This window comes from Crocodylus siamensis, chromosome 4 (assembly GCF_052110815.1).
Source record: "Crocodylus siamensis isolate JL-2025a chromosome 4, ASM5211081v1, whole genome shotgun sequence".
NCBI lineage: Eukaryota > Metazoa > Chordata > Crocodylia > Crocodylidae > Crocodylus > Crocodylus siamensis.
Window position 1 is genome coordinate 3,864,163 of NC_143398.1, and position 20,284 is coordinate 3,884,446.

The 20,284-nt window shown below is 54.5% G+C and overlaps 1 protein-coding gene across 1 annotated transcript; it reads right to left on the reverse strand.

Moving 5' to 3' along the window:
• Positions 1–217: 217 nt before the first annotated feature.
• ZC3HC1 (zinc finger C3HC-type containing 1) lies at positions 218–18,817 on the reverse strand. The gene is made up of 10 exons (XM_090041496.1): positions 18,657–18,817; positions 15,574–15,685; positions 15,196–15,346; positions 10,776–10,859; positions 9,835–9,962; positions 6,957–7,114; positions 4,807–5,050; positions 3,040–3,246; positions 1,598–1,804; positions 218–681 (listed from the first exon to the last, which is right to left on the reverse strand). Exons 1-10 carry the CDS (start codon positions 18,782–18,784, stop codon positions 613–615), a joined length of 1,488 nt encoding a protein of 495 aa, XP_089897622.1. The 5' UTR covers positions 18,785–18,817; the 3' UTR covers positions 218–612.
• Between the last annotated feature and the right edge of the window lie 1,467 nt (positions 18,818–20,284).

A 20,284-nucleotide genomic window follows, 5' to 3' on the forward strand; every position in this document is an offset into this window, starting at 1 on the left:
TGATTCTGGGGGTCCAACCTACCTCTTCCAAACACCAGGCCCAAGCTCTCAGGCCTGTCAGGTGTCCCCATAGCCCACGAGCAAGACCTCCCTGGCCCTCCCCCTGAGTGGGGGGTGCTGAGTGGAGGGGCTGTGCCTGTGCACGGTGCTGGGTCCCTAGAAAAGCAGGATCCTGGCACGTCCCACAGCCAGAAGAAAGGAGCCTCAGGCTAGTAAGAAAAAAAACCCATGAAATGTTTTATTGCCAGTGTCCCTGCCCCAGGCTGGCAGTGCCAGCAACGCTCAGACACCCCTGCCCGCCCCACAGTTTGTAGTGAGGGCAAGGCTGGGCTGCATGGATGTCTCAGCTGAGAAGAGGCAGGAGAAGCCTCCTCACTCCCCCAGGCCGGTGTGCAAGGAGGGGAAGGGAGTGCCTGTGGATTCACCAGGTTCCTGCTTGAAGGCCCTCGGGCCTTGCTTCAGACCAAGGGCCAGGTTCAGCTCAGCAGACTCCCACAGGCCCTGGGCAGGGGCTCCCGCTGCTCACGGGCTCTTGTGAAACATCTCCCAGGGAGCAGGAAGCAGGTCTCTTGCAAGGCAGAAGGAGGGGCTGAGTGGGAAGGGGTGGTCGGCTCAGGAGGAGCACATGGCTTCCCAGTGGCGGAAGATGCGGAACACCTTGCAGGACTTCACCGAGAGGCTCTGCAGGCAGGAGACACTGGGTCACACAAGGGTGGCATCTTGGAAGGACAAACGCATGCTACTAAATGGTGCTACTAAATGAGCTCCCAGCCAGGAGGGACAAGCACTGCCCGGCCTTTCCCCCAAGCTAAGGCCATTGCATGGATGGTGACACTGAGGCACAGACTATGGGCAGCAAAGCCAGGACTGGAACCCAGAGCTCCAGCTCTGACACTGAAGCATCCTAATCATTGGCTGTGGGTAACAGATGCATGCAGCACATCTGGAACAGGCGACCAGGGCTCCTGGTCCTCTTGTGAGTGAAAGGAAAAGGCTGAACTGGGGGGGAAGGACAATTCCCAAGGACACTCGAGGCCCCCAGAGCTGGAGACATGGAGGGGAGAATTGAATGATGACTCCCTTGACTCATCAGCCACAAGGGGTTTGATGGCAAGTGCCAGTCGCACATTGCCAGGACGTGCCTGGGGCCTCATCTCCTCTCCGGCTCCTCAAAGCTCCTGCCCCAGACTGCATTAGGCCTGTTAACCAAGGGCTCCAGTGTCAGGAACATGGGGAGATGAACCTAGGTGAAGCTGGGTTAACCAGGGGGTGGACTGCAGAATGGCTGGTACTATTTACAGTCATTTCAGCACACACTGTATAGAGGCAGCATATCCAAGGACTACAGGCTTAGCTCGAGAGAGAGGTAAGTCTCTGGGGTTGAACCCAGCTTTCAACTGAGCTTGGTTGGACATTTCTGCTTCTGTCTCCACCCATATTCAATTGATGGGTTTCACCCTGTGCACAGAGGAACTCAGCCTAAGGCAGAATTTTAAGGAGCAGTCTGGGGCAAACTGGATGAGACATTTGGGAGGGGATGGTGGTTCAGAGACCAGAGCAGGGCTCAGGGCAGGATACCAATCTCTAGAGCTCTCACCACGGGCTCCGTATCAGTTGGTCTCTCCGATTTCTGGGTGGCAAGGAGAACGCTCAGCATGGCCCTCCAGCCAGGCTCGGCCTTTGCTGGCGTATGCTCCGATGGGTCACTGGAGTCCTCCAGCGTTGCCTTCTCCACCTCATTCACCCAGGGGCACCAGTCACGGTGCTGGGAGCTGGGATCAAAGAAGGTCTTGGTGGAAGTGTCCTGCAGGGACGGAAGGCAGGATGAAGTTTAGGAGAGGAGAAGTGGAGTGACTGCTTGTTTTTAACTAGACTGTGGGGTTGGGGACACGGTCTGAAGTCATCCCACCTCCAGCTACCAGGAGGCCCCTTGAAGGTCATTTAGAGACAAACAGGGGTCTTCCTATTACTGTGTCTCCACTCCGGCCTCTCTACAGACAGTTGAACATGGCCAGTGCTAACAGTGATGATGGGACTTCATAGTTTCATAGTTTGTAGGGTCGGAAGGGACCTGAGCAGATCATCTAGTCCGACACCCTGCCATGGCAGGAAAGAGTACTGGGGTCAAATGACCCCAGCAAGATGTTCATCTAACCTCCTCCTAAACACCCCCAGGGTAGGGGCCTGCACCACTTCTCTTGGAAGCCGGTTCCAGACCCTAGCCGCTCTGACCGTGAAGTAGCGCCTCCTGATATCTAACCTAAACCTGCCCTCTGCCAGCTTGTGACCGTTATTCCTGGTCACTCCTGGTGGTGCTCGGGGGAACAGTGACTCCCCCAATGCCTGTTGGTCCCCCCTGACTAGTTTATAACAGGCCACTAGATCCCCCTCAGCCTTCTCTTGTGGCCCCTCAGCCTTCTCTTTTACTATGGGGACACTGGGACCTGGTCCTTCTTGATCTCAATTCACTGCAGGCTGACTTCCCACAGCTGCCAGGCGGCTCCAGGCTCCAAGACTCTCCAGCCAAGGTGTGAGCTCCCATATCCATCACCTCCCTCCCATTATGAGGCTGAGAAGGGAGTTTCCTCTAACAGTGACCTGTCTGCCTAGAGACTCACCTAAGACAGAAACTCCTCAAGGAGGGGACATGATGACCGTATCCAGTCCAGAAGTTAAAGCCACGAGGGAGCAACCATAGGGCAGTAAGTGACTGGCTCTTTGCTGGGCTCTGGCCACAAGAGGCTGGGGGCTTGCCTGCAGGGAGCGATCTGTGCCATCCCATCTACTGGGCAACACAGGACAGGCTGATAGGAAAGGGGCAGGGGAAAATCAAACCAGGGAGGTGGCTTCTCAATGTGGCCTCTGCCCTGTCACAGCCCAATATCCACCACAGCATGAGGCTGCCTGCATGATCTCCTCAGAGGCAGTCATTTTGTGGCCTGGCAGCCAGGACCCCCCGACAAGCCTGATCCTGGAGCTCTGGGGGCAGGAAGCAAACGCCCAGTGCCATTCGTCTCAGAGGTCCTAGGAGGCACTCACCGAGCTGCTGGACGAGCAGAGCCGGGCCCGCTTGGCCCTGCGATGCGGGCTGGACGGCACCTCCACGCTGTCACCCTGGCCCATGCTACGGGTCACCGGGCGGTTCCGCGGTGTGGGGCTGGCTGCTTCCAGCTCAGTCCGGTCCATGGGGCTCAGGCTGTCCCAGCTCCGCGCACGGGACATTATGGGGGACGGGCTCTTCTCGTGCTGAGGGGGAGACAGGCAAAGAGGTCAGGTCCCAAGAGACTGCAGTAGCTAGCGTGGTTCATCTGGCCACAAGGGAAACAGCTCATACCCCTCCATGGCACAGGGGGTCCCAGCTACATCCATCCCCGTCCTTCTGGGCACAGCTCTGGAAACTGGTAGGGAGCAGACTGGAGAGACACTTCTCTTTTGTCCCTTCTTCCACAAGTCAGAACCAGCCCGGGCAAGTGCAGCTCCGGGGCACCCTGCCCTTCTGGGAAGCCCCCTGCTTTGGGAACACTAGACCTGGAGACAGTGCTGGACAAGACCTTCCTTGTGCAGCTCTGGCAGCAAGGCCCTGCCGGCTGCCCCAGCCTGCTGTGTACACCACCTGACTGAGGCCTCTCTGGCACAGCTGGCAAGGGAGACAAGTGCTGCCTGGTGCCTGGGGGTGCTGCCTCCTCCCTCGCAGGAAGTGTTGCACCCAGCAGGGAGTTCAGCAGTAGCAGATGTTGCTGTTTCCACGCATTTTGACACCTCTGTTTCTGAGGTCTAGGAGAAGCGGATTCTCACTGGTGCATAGTCCAGTGCCCCTAAAGGCAGCGAGGTGACCTTGCCCTCAGCTTCAAAGGCTGGTGGGGCTCCATGGACTGGCACTGACTGGCAGTAAGCGATACCAGCTCCTAGAGATGCCTGATGCTCCAGAAGAGAGACCAGGCTTGGTGGGAAATGCCCCAGAAGGAATCACCTTTGCTGGTGGGACTGCCGCTCCCAGCAGGTGCGTTTCAAGCGGGAAGACCTGAGGTCCATGCTAAGGGGGTCAAAGGGAGATGGTCTTGCTACATAGGGGCAAATCCAGATCATGGCGCTGTCAGGCACTCAGCAGCACCCTCTGCACGGGCACAGGCTGGGCCAAAGCTTGGGAAGACTTGATCTGGCCGCCCTCAGGCTGGGTCCAGTTACTGGAGTCTGAGGGAACCAAAGGATTTTGTCTCCATCCAGGAGCCGTGTTGGGACAGGCCTCTCCCCATCACAAGGGACAGCCTCACAGCCATCTCACAGGTGTAGGGTCTCCTTAAAACTCCCCATTTTCACGACGACTGCCTGGCTGGCCCTGTGAGGCAGTGCAGGGGGGCAGCTTCCTCCCATATTACCAGGGTCAAGGCCTGCCCCAGTTCGGTGTTGCTCTCCCGTTCCTGAGGGGGGTGGTCTAATTTTGGTACTGGGCAGAGAGCTCCACCCAGCAAGGTGCAGATGCAGGGCTGATCATGGTGGCCAGTCAGCACTGCTGCTTCACTGGACCAGGGAGGGGAACAGCCACTAGAAAGCGACTGACCCTCGTCCTCCTCCACAGGAGGTCCCTGGCCCTGCCCACCCAAGGCCTATGAGTAGGACACACGCTGCCACCACCAGCCTAGAGAGCTGGCCATCACATCTTTTCCTACACGGGGAACAGCCCAGCCTGGGCTCAGCTAGTGAATGGGCACTGCCAAGAAGTCCCTTACAGGCCTAAAGGCCTCCACCATTTCTGTCCAAAACCCAGTAGCAGAAGCCTCTGCCTGGGAGAGAGGGAGGCCACCCTACCTGCTCCGGGCCAGGAGAGAACGTTGTGTCTCGGCTCCGGGTGACCATCCGATGTGGGGACGTGGGCACCAGGGGCAGGCGGTCGGGCCGCCCCTCGGTGGGCGTGGGGGGGGTGCTGCCTGGTCCGGGGGCAGGGTCTGCCTCGGGTGCAACCGACTCCAGCTGATGGAAACCCCACAGCCCAACCTTCCTCATGCAGCGGGAGCAGGTGATGACAGGCAGGTGCGTGGTCCCTGGCACAGGGCTGGATTCAGAGCAGGGGTGGGGGGGAAGAAGAAAGTCAGGGAGAAGGCCGGGCAGCCCTTTGAGACAGCCAGGTTTAGACAAGCACCCAAGACGCGATAGACCCAGACATCAGGTTTGTTGCTCCCCAGACTACAGGCACTTCCATGAAGTGGAGGCACATGCCCACCTAAAGCAACACTCCCTTCGCTCGCTACAAACTGTATTCATCTGCAGACCATGTGCCTCCTAAATAAACACTGGTGCTGTGTTTTGGGAAGGCAGAAGAAAGAAAAGGGATTTTTCCAGCCTGATCTGCCATGGCACCGGCTCATCCATGGGCTGAGCCTCCATCTAAGGAACAAAAGAGCTGCCGTTGGCTGGGTCAGACCATAGGTCCAACTTGCCCAGTCTCATGTCACACAGCAGCAGAGAGCGGAGGCTGAAAGGGAAGGTGGCCTGGGTCTGACGAGGTTTGTTTTCCCCTGTTCTTCTCTCACTTGCAGCCTCCAGCATTCAAGGTCTCAGAAGGTCTGATTCAGAGGCCATGCCCTTCTCTCCAGTGCTCAATAGCTCCTGATGCCCCTTTCCTCCAAGACTGTGCCCGGTCCTTTTCTGAATCTGGCTAAACACTGGGTTTCCACCACAGCTGGTGGTAACCAGTTCCACCCTTTAATTCCGCACTGGGTGAAAAAGACCTTCCTTGTGTTAGTTTTAAACTTACTGCCTCCTACTTTCATTTTGTGACCTCTAGATCTTGTATTCTGAGAAACAGTCAATAATAAATCCCTATGGACTTTCTCTTTTCCATTTAGTATGTTGTAAACCCCTCTCATGTCCCCGCCTCAAGTGTCTCTTCTCTAAACTAACCAGGCCTGGCCTCTTTAGTCTCTCCTCACATGGAAGCCCCTCTATAGCACTCTTCATCCTTGTTGCCCTTCTCTGTTTTTCTATCTCCTTCCTGAGGTGCAGGGACCAGAACTGGGCACTGTATTGAAGATGTGGATGCACTGTGGATTTATAAAGGGGCATCATATAGCACTTTCCATTTTGTTCACAATTCCCTTCTTCATCATCCCTAACGTTTCGTTTGCCTTTTTGATGGCTGCTGAGGTGCATGGAACAAGAGTCGCCAGCGTTGCTTGGCCTTCATCCTCTTGCAGCTACTACTAAATTGCCTCCATTTTGTTAGGAGCTGAACTGGCAGCATCTGAGAGGGCTACACGCTCTGCTGGCCTTGCAGCGGCAGGAGGGGGAGTGATGCTGGAGACAGGATTCTGCCCCTGTTCCACCTGGCCGGAGCGGTCAGCCCTAACAGAGCCACGCACAGCCCCTCCGCTAACTCCATTCTGGTACCACATTTATTGGCTTATTGCATGCACCCCAATTTGGGATGGCTAAGCGTGCAAATAAATACTCTAAGTTACACTTTCTGAGTAATACGAGACCCTGCAGCTTCCTCTCCTTTCTTACACACTAGGATATTGCAGTGAAATAATGAGGGATGGTGACCTTGAAAGTTTTTCATTCACCACCCACAAATACAAGGGGACAGGTGGCAGGTCAGAGATACCATGTCAGGCTCTCTACAAATTCAGGCAGGCATCTCTCTCCACATCAGTTTCCCCTGGTGTTTTCAGAGGTTTTCTTTGCCATTGTAACATGACATCATAACAGCTAGAGACTGTTAAAAGCTCAAGGGTTTTTGAAGCCGGGGTGCTCAACCTCCAGCCCACAGAGCCATGGTTTCTCCTATTTTAAAGCAAGGTTCTGGAAAGATTGCTTGAGAGAATCACTTGTTCCCCATCCCCTGCTCAGCCCCAGGCAGGTTTCAGAGCAAAAGACAGCAAAGTGCAGGCATTCTGCAGTGCACAGGATATCAACAAGGCATATTTTAGTTTTTGCTGTCCAGTATGATTCACACTGACCTGCAGGTCCAGCCACACAGTGCCAAAACACAGGCGGGGACATGCACCTGCAGGAGGTCCGAGCCCAATTTCACTGGCGTTTTCTCCCCTGGGCTCTTGCGTTCCAGCTCCTCCTCAATCAGATGTAGGAGAAGGCTGATCTTTTCCTCGGTCAGGGACTGCAAAGACACACACGATTCAGAGACGGCCCCAGACCCTCCCAGCCCAAACAGAGTTCCAAAAGCAGCAGGCACATGAGGGCAAGGACTGCCCCCTTCTTCGGGGGGGGGGGGGGGGGGTTACAACATGCTACGCTACAACACCGTTGTCTCGAGGCTAATGGTAGCATAAGGAAAAATGCTACAATTGGAAATTGTGGGAAAAAAAGCAGTTTGTCTGATGTGCTTTCTGAACCAGCACGGTTTCATTAGGGGCAGGTCATGTCAGACCAACCTGATTGCCTTTTATGATCAGGTCACAAAGGCAATGGATGCAGGTGTCGCCGTGGATGTAGTCTTTCTGGACTTCAGCAAGGCCTTTGATACTGTCTCTCACCCCATCCTCATTAAAAAACTAGGCGACAGTGGCATTGATGCCTTCACAGTCGGATGGATTGCAGGTTGGCTGAAGGGTCGCACTCAGAGGGTGGTGGTGGATGGGTCATATTTGACCTGGGGGGAAGTGGGCAGCGGAGTCCCCCAGGGCTCGGTCCTTGGGCCTGCGCTGTTCAATTTCTTCACTGGCGATTTGGACGACGGGGTGAAAAGCAACATGTTTAAATTCGCTGATGATACCAAAATTTGGGGTGAGGTGAGCACGCTAGCAGGGAGGGAAAGACTGCAACAAGACCTGGATAGGTTACAGGAGTGGGCTGACATAAACAGGATGCGTTTCAATACTGACAAGTGCAGGGTGCTGCACGTGGGCAGTAGTAACCAGCAGCACACTTATAAGATGGGAAACTCCCTTCTTGAGAGCACGGAGGCAGAAAGGGATCTTGGAGTCATTACTGACTCCAAGATGAACACGGGCCAACAATGTGAGGTCACGGTTGGCAGGGCTAACCGCACCTTGTCGTGCATCCACAGGTGCAAGTAGAGCCAGGGGGGTGACCCTCCCCCTCTATGCGACGTTGGTCAGGCCACAGCTGGAGTACTGTGTCCGGTTCTGTGCGCCCCATTTCAGGAGGGACATGGACAACATTGAAAGGGTCCAGAGGAGGCCACTCGCATGATCCGGGGACAACAGGGCAGACCCTACGTTGAAAGACTGTGGGACCTAAACCTGTTCAGCCTTCACAAGAGCAGGCTGAGGAGGAACCTGGTGACCGTCTGTAAACTCACAGGGGGGACCAGAAGGGTTTGGGGGAGACCTTGCTTCCCCGAGCGCCCCCTGGCATAACAAGGAACAATGGACACAAATTATTGGAGAGTAGATTTAGATTAGACATCCGCAAGAACTACTTCACAGTTGGGGCAGCTAGGAGCTGGAACCAATTTCCAAGGGAAGTGGTGCTGGCTCCTACCCTGGGGGGCTTTAAGAAGAGGCTTGATGCCTACCTGGCTGGACTCATTTGAGTCCACTTTTTGGTTTGTTTTTGGGTTTTTTTCTCCCGCCCAGGTGGGGGGGTCGGACTTGAAGATCTACAAGGTCCCTTTGACCCGACTTCTATGATTCTATGAACTCCCGACTAATGACCGTTAGAAGTTTCTTCTTTAAATAGCTAGGCAGAACCAACACCGAGGATGAGATGCTTCCTATCTGTCCCACATGTGAGCAGAGCAAGCAACTAGGTTTTGCCCAAAGGAGCAAACTCTAGCCTTTGTGATCAGAGGTAGGAAACATGACTGGCACATCCTTCATCACTGGTGAGGAAGCACAAGGCTGAAAAAACCCAGGGGAAGGGGGCAGGGGGTCCTGCAAGAAGAGCACATGTGACAGAGACGTAGCATGGGAGGCATCTTCTGGTACCATTAGCAGAAAGGGTCTTTCCAGAGCAGAACCAGGCACAACTGGCATGTTCCCCTCATCTGAGGGATGGGATGCAGAATGGGGGTCAGCCCTCAGGCCCCTTACAGCTTCTGAAACTCAGCCAAAGAACTAGGGAGCTAAATCAACCAGCTCCACTGTGAGTCCTAACACCCCAGAGGACTGGGCTCTGCCTCCAGCCACAGAGCTCTTCACTTCTGTCCCACAGAGACAAGCCAGCACATGACTATAGCATATGATCTGAAGGCCATTGGACCCAAGGTCTGGGCTAACCATTACAAGCAGAGAGATCCACATGTCTCAACACCTCATGCAATATGGAAAACAGGGCTGGATTCTGCTCAGGCCCAGCCCATGGACGCCACTCACGAGCAGGTCCAGACTTAGCAGTTCAGCATGGCAGCACCCACATTTCTGCTGAGAAGAAATCAAATCTTCTACCACTGCCCAGCAGCTGCAGAAGGCATGGGCAGACCCCCACACCTATGACTCCTGCTGGCTGCTGCAGCCCGTCTGCAGGGAGAGAAGCCCCTTTACACAGAGCGTTTCCATGCTGCATAAAGGGAACCCAACACTGTTGAGAGCACTACGTAGAGCATACGTGCTGTGACACCCGGGCCTGACAGCTTTCGGCATCTGGGGACTGCAGTCTGTGCAACCCCTGAATTTTTCATGTAGTCACATGGAAAGCAACAGTACAAGAACATCACCTGGCGAAAGTTACCAGCTCCAATAGCAGGGGGCATCAGCAGCCTCCATGCAGGGCAGAAAGCCCAAGGGGCAGAGTTAAGGTTACACAGGTAATCTGACACTTCCTGACTGCTAAGCCCGCCACCTTGCCATGGTCTTCTACAGTGCCCCTTCCTGTGTTCATCTTCCCTCTCCAGGGAAGGCAGGTGACTGAACTCACCATGTTCTTCAGATCCTCTGGCCGGAGGGAGGGCAGCTGCAGCTCCAGCTGACACAGGCTCTGGAAGCGGTCCAGGAAGTCGCCAAGCATTGCGATGGGCTCATCCACCAGGAGAACTGCAAAGCGATCTATGGGCAAAGCACACACGAGAGCCTTGGGGGTGGACCAGCTCCTTAAGTCACATGCTGCTCCACAGGAGAAAGGGGGCAGAGCGCGGCTAGTGAATGCAAGGATCTTCCTGTCATCAGAGAACACAGAGCAAGGGGGTCCCTTTAGGCCTGACCTCCTGCTGAACACAGAGCCGATTTCCTAGCATGGACAGGGCTTCAGAGGCATTTCTGAAAGGGGAACGGAGCCCGAGTCATCCACACTGCCCCCACACTCCAGTAACATCTCAGTTTGTCACCTCTCCTTGGGCACAGCGACTCTTACCCCGTGAAGGGGCAGCACAATTAGAGGCAAGGCTACCCCATGGCTAGCAGGCAAGTGTTATCATGTGGTGAAGGTGCTGGAAGGCATTCAGGAGCCTGGGCTTGAATCCTGGCTCAGCCACACCAGGCACTTCACCACCGTGTACCTCAGTCTTTTGAGGTGCAAAATGGGGATAAGGCTATTGACTGCTTAGGGACCTCTGCCTGCAATGTTCCAGAGAAGAACTAAATATCAGTCTTAGCATGAGAGTACAGGTTTTAGATGGGGAAGAAATGAAGGAAGCTTCTCAGACCGGGGTCAGCAACCTTTGAGCGACAGTGAGTCCCAGTTAGCACTGAGTCACTGCCACTGCAACAGCCAATTGTCACTGACTCCGCCAGGTGCCCTCCCATCACCACCCTGTATTGGTAAGCTACATAAAACCCCTCCATGAGCTGTCTTCAGCCTACAAGCTACAGACTGGTAACCTGTCTTGGCTCATTGCCCCAGCTGGGCTTGGTTAGACCTACCTGGGCAGGGGCTGATTGGCCAGAAGCAGAACTTCTCATGGGCACTGCACAAGGCTCTCTTCAGCTCCGCACACCTCTCCTTGTCTGAAAGGTAAGTGGGTTTTTAGTAGTAGGGGGATGCTCCCCACCAGGAAGCATCTGGGGTTTGCCTGGAGTCGGAGCACTATTGTGGAGGAGATGCTGCGAGCTCCGGCTTGCCGACTCTTGGCTTTACCCCACCTCCCGGCCTCACCCAGAGTCCTCGGGCACAACTCCATCCCCAGGGAGCAGACAGTCTCCCGACCCACTTGCTCCCCTTCCCCACAGATTCCTCCCTTCCCTCAGTGCAAACACCTGATCCTGTACATAGGTTACAGTCCAGGCACGTGGTCAGGGACCATGGGAGGCAGATCAAACCCAGAGGGCGCTGAGGGCAATGGGATTTGTTCTTTGCAAGACCTGCTCCAATGCCGCCCTCTTTTGCAGCATATAGGCCCTCACTCATGCTAATCATGAAGCCCAGAGACTGCCAGTGGCTTGGTGATGCTCAGAGTATGTCCACATGGCTGTGACTGCATCACAGCACTGGTGCCCCGAAGTCCGCATGGGTGCCAGTAGCAACCCAGAGTTCAGTGCAGGCTATTACTTGGTTTTCCAGGTAGGTTTTATAGCTAACGCTGAGCCCCTTGCTCAGTACCCTGAGGGCTTGGACAGGACCGCACTGCACTGCAGTTACTGTAACTGCAGCTCAGAAACCACCTTGGAAATTCAACACTGAATGATAGTCTGTTCTTCCCCTGCCATGACTAAAATGAAATCCTGTGGTCTTACAACTAAAAAGGCAAACTCCCCTTTGCTTTGCACATTTCTGGTCATACTAAGCCAGTGCAATTATCAATAGCAATTAATGCAATAATGAGACCTGGAGTTCCCTAAGCCAGGGGTACTTGCCCTACAGAGTTGCGTCATCCAGCTTGCAGGGCCCCCCACAGGGCCAGAACTGTGGTAGAGGGGGAGCAGTGACAATTAACCCTGCCACCTCTTCCATGCTGCTAAATTTCCAAGCTCTGCATGGCCAGATTGAGCCCTGGCAGTGCTTCCCTGCATGCTGGATTTGGCCCACAGACGGACCTGGCTCCATTCATTTGGCCTGCGGGAAAAAAAAGGTTAGGCACCACTGCCCTAAACCAGGGATGCTCAACCTCTGGCCCAAGGGCCAGATCCATCCTGAGGCCTTGTGTCATCCAGCCTGTGGGACTCCCTGGGGGGTCCGGAAATTTGGCAGTGGGAAAGCAATGCCACTGCTCCCTTACTGTTAAATCACTGGACTTGAGGGGAGCACAGGGCCTTGCATGCTGGATCCGATTTCATAGTTTCTAGGGTCGGAAGGGACCTGAGCAGATCATCAAGTCCGACCCCCTGCCATGGCAGGAAAGAGTACTGGGGTCAAACAACCCCAGCAAGGTGATTGTCAAGCCTTGTCTTAAAGACCCCCAGGGTAGGAGCCAGCACCATTTCACTTGGAAGTTGGTTCCAGATCCTAGCCGCCCTGACTGGGAAGTCGCGCCTCCTGATGTCTAACCTAAACCTCCCCTCTGCCAGCTTGTGACTGTTATTCCTGGTCACTCCTGGCGGTGCTCGGGGGAACAGGGACTCCCCCAGTGCCTACCGGTCCCCCCTGACTAGTCTGTAACAGGCCACCAGGTCCCCCCTCAGCCTCCTCTTGAGGCTGAACAGGTTCAGGTCCCGTAGCCTCTCCTCATAGGGCCTGCCCTGTTGTCCCTGATCATGCGAGTGGCCTCCTCTGGACCCTCTCCATGCTGTCCACATCCCTCCTGAAGTGCGGCGCCCAGAACTGGACGCAGTACTCCAGCTGCGGCCTGACCAGCATCGCATAGAGGAGGAGGACCACCTCCCTGGACCTGCTCGAGATGCATCTGTGGATGCACGACAAGGTGCAGTTTGGCCTTCCTGACCACATCCCCACATTGCCAGCCCATGTTCATCTTGGCATCAATGATGACTGCAAGATCCTTTTCTGCTTCTGCACTGATGAGAAGGGAGTTCCCCAACTTGTAGGTATGCTGCTGGTTCTTCCTCCCCAGGTGCAGCACCTTGCATTTGCCAGTGTCGAATCCCATCCTATGCTCATCTGCCCACTCCTGTAACCTGTCTAGGTCTGATTGTAGCCTATTCCTTCCTTCTAACGTGCCCGCATCCCCCCACATCTTAGTGTTATATCCCAGTGCACAGCACTGAGTGGAGGTGGTGCCTGGCCTGTGGGACCCAACCCCAGTGCACTAGGGTGGCGGGGGACAAGACCAGAATCCCAGGGCCAAGGAGAGGGCAGTGCTGGGGTGTGGGGCATCACCAGGACCCAATCCTGGCATGCAAGGCAGGGAGGCAGCAACCTGGCCCCAAGGCTGGATCTGGCCTGCAGATGGGCCTCATGCCACGTATTTAGCGCATGGGGGCCAAAAGGTTGGGCAACACTGCCCTAAACTAAGACTATAATTAATAAGAAGGGTCAAAATTCTTAGTAAAACTTGCCACGGGGGCAGAGGGTAGGGAGAGGAGTGTTTTTTCTGAAGCTCCATGCAAGACCCACTAATCCACTGGTTTTCAATCTTTTTAGATTCAAAGGCCCCCTTCGGAAAATGCCAGCTGAGCTTTCACTCATTGTCTGAGCACAGAAAGAACAGTTGAGCAGCTCTTCTGTTGCAAACTCAGAATGATTACAGCAGGTCAGAGGTTGGGACACACTGGATTCCTACTGGATGTCTTTGGGTTTATCTGGTGAATCACATCTGCACATCCAACACGGTTAACACTGTGTGGCACCTGCAGCTCTCTTAAAAGGATCTCAAGGCCCCCCAGGGTCCTGCGGTACCAGGCTGAGAGTCATAGGGATGGAGCTAAGCGAGGCGAGCCAGGCTGCACCCCCTGGCGGACAAGGAGACAACACATCCCGAGGCTTACTTCAAGCAAAGAGGAAGAGACCATTCTCTCTCTCTCTCTCTCATGCAATGATCTTCACTGAGGACAAAGCAAAAACAAGACTTGGAATCTCTTTTAGTGGATGAGTGCACTTCAAAGCGCGGCTGATTCTCCTGCTGACAGGTGTTAAGTGCTGGGAGGTTTCCGAGCAGAGAACTCCTGGGAAGACAGACCGGGGTATTCAACTTCCGGCCCACGGTGCCCTGTCATCCAGCCTGCAGGGCTCTCCACTGGTTTGGAAATTTGGCAAGGGGGCAGCAGTGGCACCACTTATGTGCTGTCAAATTTCTGAATGCCGCCCTGGGAAGCCCTGGGACCTGGTGCCGGATCCTGGCATGCAGGGCTGGACAAGGGTGGCCCCAATCCCTAATCTCAGCACGTGGGGAACAAGAGGGGGAAGTGCCTGGCCCTTGGGAACCAATCCTGGAGCGTGGGTTATGGGAGGGGGTGGCACCAGGTCCAGATTCCTACTGGATGTCTCTGGGTTTGTCTGGGGTCCCAATCCCAGTGCATGGGGGGTGGGAGGGGGCTGGGGCTGGCCCCCAGGACCCAATCTTATCACATGGGGGGGCCAACACTAGGATGCGGCTGCTACCTCCACTTCTTCCCGCCACCCGACTGTGGCACCAGTCAAGTCCCCCATTGCTGGAGCATCACCTAAGCCTCCTGACTCCATAGGTCAGATCCAATGACTCGGTGGGTAAAATTCAGCCAACAGGCTGCTGACCTCTGCTCTACAGCTAAGGTGGGGGACACCTCGGTATCGCAAAAAAGGGGCCAGGTACAAGCAGCACAACTGAGGGCTTTATGGTTAATGAACCTAACTACACGTAAGCTGATGAAAAGCACCCTATGGGGTAGCCACCTGCCATAGCAGAGGTCTGGAGCCAGTGAACCAGGAGGTACCTTCCCTTGCTATGCTCTTAGTGTCCTGCAAACTCTATGTTCCATGGGAAACCGCATAGAGGATGAAGCCATCTAATCCCAAAACCCTGTTTCTGATAATGCCCAGCATCTGCCACTGCAGCAAGATGATGCAACACCCCCCCACAAGAGGCAGGTATGGAATAACCTGCTCACATGGAAATTTTTCCCACCCTCCCCCAGTCACCATTAGCCAAAGATCTGCTGATGCCTCAAAGCAGATTATCTGTTCTTTAAAAGCACGGGTGCTCAACCTCTGGCCTGCAAACTAGATTGAGCCCCTGGCACCATGTCATCTGCAAGGACTGGGATCTGTGGGGAGTCCTGTAAGCCATAGCTCTGCACACTATATCAGCTGGGCAGGGCCCCAGAGGCAAGGTGGACAATGCTCCCAAGCAGCTCCGTTTTCAGGGACAGAAGGTACCCAGTTCTAGAGCCAAGTGCTTACTCTGATAATTCTGGCCCCCTCTTTAGCTCAACTCCAAGAGAGGGAGGATGCGAGAGATGCTGGGATACTCACACTTGTCAAAGTCAAATGCCAGCTGCAGACTGGCACAGAGGAAAGCCTGGCAGCTGGAGCACTTCAGCATGTCACACTCGACATTGGTCCAGCCATACTTGGCACAGATGAGGGGGGACAGCTCATGGGGTTTGCCAGCCCACTTGAGCGGGTGCTTGGGTTAAGGAACAGACACAGATACACTGAGCCACACACAGAGCCCAATTCAACAGATTGCCAGAGGCTCTTCTCAAGGACACTGCCCTCATCTTGTGAGGCAGGGGCAAGGGGGTAGAGAGAATCACTTAGGAGTCAGGGCAAGCCTGAGCTGCTGGGATTTGAGGGCAGTGGCATGTGGAGCAGGTTTTGCTACAGAAAGCTCAGCACTAGAAAGGATATCGTGAAGGTCTCTACTCTGCTGAAGTAGGCTTCTCTGCTGGTCGTCTCAAAAGGGAGAGCGTCGGGTTGTGAAGGTCCGTTGGCTGATTCTGACCAGGCAGTTGTGTCCTTTCTAAAATAAAGCAACAAGTCAAGTCAGCAAGCCAAACATTTCACTGGCAGCCTCTGGCAAGAGATCTTCAAAACCCACCGATAGCAAGAGCTCTTCAAGCCCACTGCCACCTCATCTTTCAAAGCTAATCCTCAGAACAAGTTTCTCTCCAAAGGCTTAGAGGTCCCAGCTTTGAAACGCATTAACAAACACTAATTAAAGAAGTGGGCAGGGCAGGGTGGTACCTTAGAGACCAACTGGTTCAGAAAGGCATGAGCTTTCATAGGCAATGGTCTGCTTCATTAGATGCTATGCCAATTAAAAAAATAAACTGGATCAAACTAAGACGAGCAATATTATGGCTTGATCTTCTGTCTCCTGACACCAGTCCACAGCAGATGCTGCTGTAGGGTTGCTGTGACAGACAGGAGTGGGGAGCTGAGCTCTTCCCCAAATCTGGTGGAGCAATACACAAAGCTGAGGGTAAATCAGATCTTTTTGCTCTGACAGCAGCTGGTTTAGTAGACAGGGCACAACACAAAGAGCAAGATGTCTTGGATTTTGTTCCTGGCTCCTGGTTGTCAAACCAGCAGGACACTCTAACAGCCATCTGGGGACCATCTTCAACTCCTACTACTTCTCCACCACTAGCATCTAAAGAATACTTAATTCTGGCTCTGCAAGGCAGTCACTGATGCTTTTTATATACTTGAAGAGATACCCCTGATGCTCAAACAGTGTTAAACTAATGAATTAATAGAACTGCCCAGCTGTGGACTGCGCTAACAGTGGTCAAGAGCCTAGGAGCCATGCTGAATCAGGATGTGCTGTGGTAGCTACCTGGAGCCTTGAAACATGGAGCAAAAACAAGAGGTTTCCCATCACAAGCTGATGTGACTTGCTCAGGGACAAGGACTTTAGCAGGGAGACACTAAATCATAGAAAAGAAGGGCTGGACAGGCCATCTGGAGGTCACCTAGTCTAGCCCCCTATAGAGGATAGGACCATCCCTGATTAAACCATCCCATACAAATCCTTGTCTAGCCTAGTCCTAAAACTACACAATCAACCCAGTTGCACAATTACAAGGCTGTTGCCCAGACACCAAGATCAACTGAACCTGCCACAGGTAAAGCAGAAGGACAAGGACTGGCAGCATCTTGCTGCTACAAGGGCTGTTAAAATGCCACTCACTACAGAGGAAGGCAAAGCCCCTCCACCCCTGCAGTCCATACCAATCTGACCACGGCATAAACTTCCTTCCTAATCCCAAATAGAGTGAATGGTCTGACCCTGAGTGGAGGGGCAAGACCCTCTAGCCAGGACCCTCTGGGTTTGAGTCCCAGCAGAAGCTTTGGCACAGTCCACTCACCATCTCTAGGCTGGGCTGCAGCCAACACCCAATGCCTCTGAGGAAGGCTTGAAAACACCTTGACACCTGTAGAAGCAGGAGGGGGAAAAATCCCTCCCCAGCCCCATGCAGCAACCAGCAAAACCCAGAAGCCTGGGAAATTCCCATAGCAGACAGGCATCGCTGCACCAAGACGAGAAGCATCAAACATATGGCCCGCAGGCTAGATCTAGCCAGTGGAAGTTGCATTGGGCTATTCAGTGGGCTACTGGAAGTGCATGGCCTTAGCTCTACAGTGCTGCAGGTCCCTGGCTGGCCAGAGCTTTGCAGCATTGCCAGGGGTGTGCAGCAGAGAGCAGTGGCATGGACAGGTGTTCAGGCAGCAGAGCCAGGGGCACGCAGTGGGTTACAGCTTTGGCCAAATTCGGCTCCACGCTGCTGTATGCCCCCAGCTCTGTGCTGCTGCCCAGCCAGAGCTCTGCACAGGTATACACCCCCAGCTCACTGCAGATGCAAACCCCCGGCTCAACACTGTATTAGGTGTTGTCTGCAACCAAGGCTGGTGACTGCCATTGCACTGTGCCAATATCTGATTGATATGGACTGTGGGGGTTTCACCTTCTCCGGAGCATGGGGTGTAGCCACTACTTCCCCTGCCCTACTTGTGGCCGATTTGGGCATGACATCTGGTGTTGTGTTAGAGTCGATGGCAGTTTTATAAACAGGTTAGACCAGCGGTTCCCAACCTGTGGTATGAGTACCACCAGTGGTACGCAGACAACCTGTCAGTGGTTACATGTTAACAGATTTATTATAATTACTTTATATGACAAAAATGTGCTGGTGGTACTCAAGGTTGTTTTGTTTTAAATTGGTAGCACACAATCTTTAAGTTTGAGAACCGCTGGGTTAGAGAATGGATTTGTATCTGTCAGTCTGGGCAGGAATCGGACAGGGAGCAGCACTGGGTGGCCCACGGAGATCCCTCGCAGCCCTGCATCTCCATGAGTCCGTGCTGCTTGACCCGAACACAGGCTCAGGATCCAGCCTGGGAGGAGCTTCCCAGTCCAGATCGAGTCTGACACCCCTGTCCTAGATCACCCCCAACCAATGCTAACCCAACCTCTCCGCAAACAGACCCCCCCTTGAAATCCAGAATCTGACCTCTATAAAAGGCTATTAACATGCATTCAAGTGACCCCAAATAAAGGTCCCACCTCACAGGGGGCAACATCCTTTCCCTTCCCCTCTCCCCCACCCTATCCCCCCTCCGCCCCACTCTACCCCACCCCACCCATCCGCTTCCCCCACTCTATCCCCCTCCCTTCCCTTCTGCCCCCCTCCCCCACTCTATCCCCCCCTCGGCTCCCTCCATCCTCTCCCCCGGCCCTTGCATCTCTAGTCCACTCCAATCTGACCAGGGTACATGTCCTTCCTGATCCCAAACATGACGCTATGTCGGACCCTTCCTTGGCCACAGCTACCCCCCTCCCTCTCCCGCGCCTCTGAGGGAGACTTGAACCCCCTGCCCACGGAGCGGGGGCACCCACAAGGCCCGGGAGCCTGAGACTCCCCCCAGCACAGGCCGGCCCGCCCCCCTGCTCTGCCAGGAGACGGGAGGAGAGCCCCCCCAGCAGTCACCCCTCCGCGCCGGGCTCCTCGGGGGCGATGCCGCCGTCGATCAGCTCGCGGATCTTCTGCGGGGTCATGGCAGGCGGCTGCGCGGCGCCCCCCGAGCCCGGGGCCGCGGCCGCGCTGGGCGCCGCCATCTTGGTCCGTCGCTGCGCAGCGCCGCCCGCGCCAGCCGGAAACACGCGGCGGCGGCAGGAAGGTTCCGGCCCCGCGCCGGGAGGGAGGCCGGAAGCACCTGACAAATAGCTCCGGAGGTTTCGCTGCACTGCTTAGGGAGGGTCACTTGAGCTGGGTTAGGTAGTAGGAAAAACTCTCGCTAGGAGGGCGGTGAAGCACTGGAACAGACTGGGGGAGTCTCCATCCTTGGGGGTGTTTAAGATCCGGCTGGACAAAGCCCTGGCTGGGATGATCTAGTTGGGGCTGGTCCTGCTTGGAGCAGGGGTGGGACTAGAGGATGCGGCTGAAGTTGGTTGCTTATTCCTGGTTCCTTTTTCAAAAGCAAATGAAGACCCAATAAAAGCTTGTCGTTAATGAACTGCACATCCTCAAGAGAAAATTTCATGAGCTAGGCAAGTGTACTCATTAATATGTAAAATAATATCCCACATCAAGTACAGAGCCCTAAATGAAGGTCAGATTAGGATGGGATTATGGGGCAAAATAGTTCTTGGGACCCCCCAAACTTCTTGTTGATGCCACCGGGGAACTGTCCCAGGCTGCCAACTGACAGTCCCCATGCCCCCTGTACTAAGAATAATGGCTTGAATAAGGAACTGGGTTTGGGCTGGGATTATAGCTGGAAATCCTTCTTGGGCCACCCCAGACTACATCTCTGTGTCACCAGGGGACACTCCTGGACATCTCTGACGAGAGACTTGCCTGGCCCAAAACGCAGTTTGCCCGTGCCAGGCTGCCAACTGACAGCACCCTCCAAGACACTGCGCTAAGTACAGGGACCCGAATAAGGAACTGGACTTTGGGCTGGGATTACAGCTACAAATCCTTCTTGGGCCACCACAGACCACATCTCCGTGCCACCAGGGGACACTCCTGGACATTTCTCACCACAGACTTGCCTGGCCCAACACACGGTTTGGCCATGCCTGGCTGCCAACTGATAGCACCCCAGCCATGGTGCCAAGTCCTCAGCCCTAGCGCTCCTCAATGGATTTACAGCCTTAGCATGCAGGAGCCAGTGGGTTCCTGAAGAAGCAGATGGAAGATGTAACAGGAAAGCAAGGACTGAGCAATGAAAATCATAAACCAGGCTCCAAACTGATGAGCCCTACATGAGCTGTTATCGCACAGGAGAGAGACCTGGCCCAAATCCAGCCAGGCCAGACACTTAGCCCCCCATTCCCTTGAGAGTGACATATTTTTCACTCTCAAGGTACCCTGTGCTACTTCCAGGAGCTGGTGGGTGGGACTACACATTCATTAACGCACTGTAGCTAATGATTTAAGTTGGTCTAATAAAAGATATCAGATTCACCCAAAGAACCTTGTCTGCCTATGTCCTTAGACCAACACGGCTACAACTTACACCCCTGTAGTTAATATGCATTAAATTTAGTACCTGGACAATCAATGGGCAGTACCTTATGCTACTGAGCAGTAGCATTGGTGCACGGTTTATG

Excerpts from the sequence above, each read along its gene's own strand:
- ZC3HC1 (XM_090041496.1), bottom strand. The coding sequence starts at position 18,784 with ATGGCGGCGCCCAGCGCGGCCGCGGCCCCGGGCTCGGGGGGCGCCGCG. Across the intron at positions 7,115-9,834 it reads CAGAGGATCTGAAGAACATG|TCCCTGACCGAGGAAAAGAT; the intron begins GTGAGTTCAGTC and ends GTGTCTTTGCAG. Across the intron at positions 3,247-4,806 it reads TCTCTCCTGGCCCGGAGCAG|CACGAGAAGAGCCCGTCCCC; the intron begins GTAGGGTGGCCT and ends TCTCCCCCTCAG.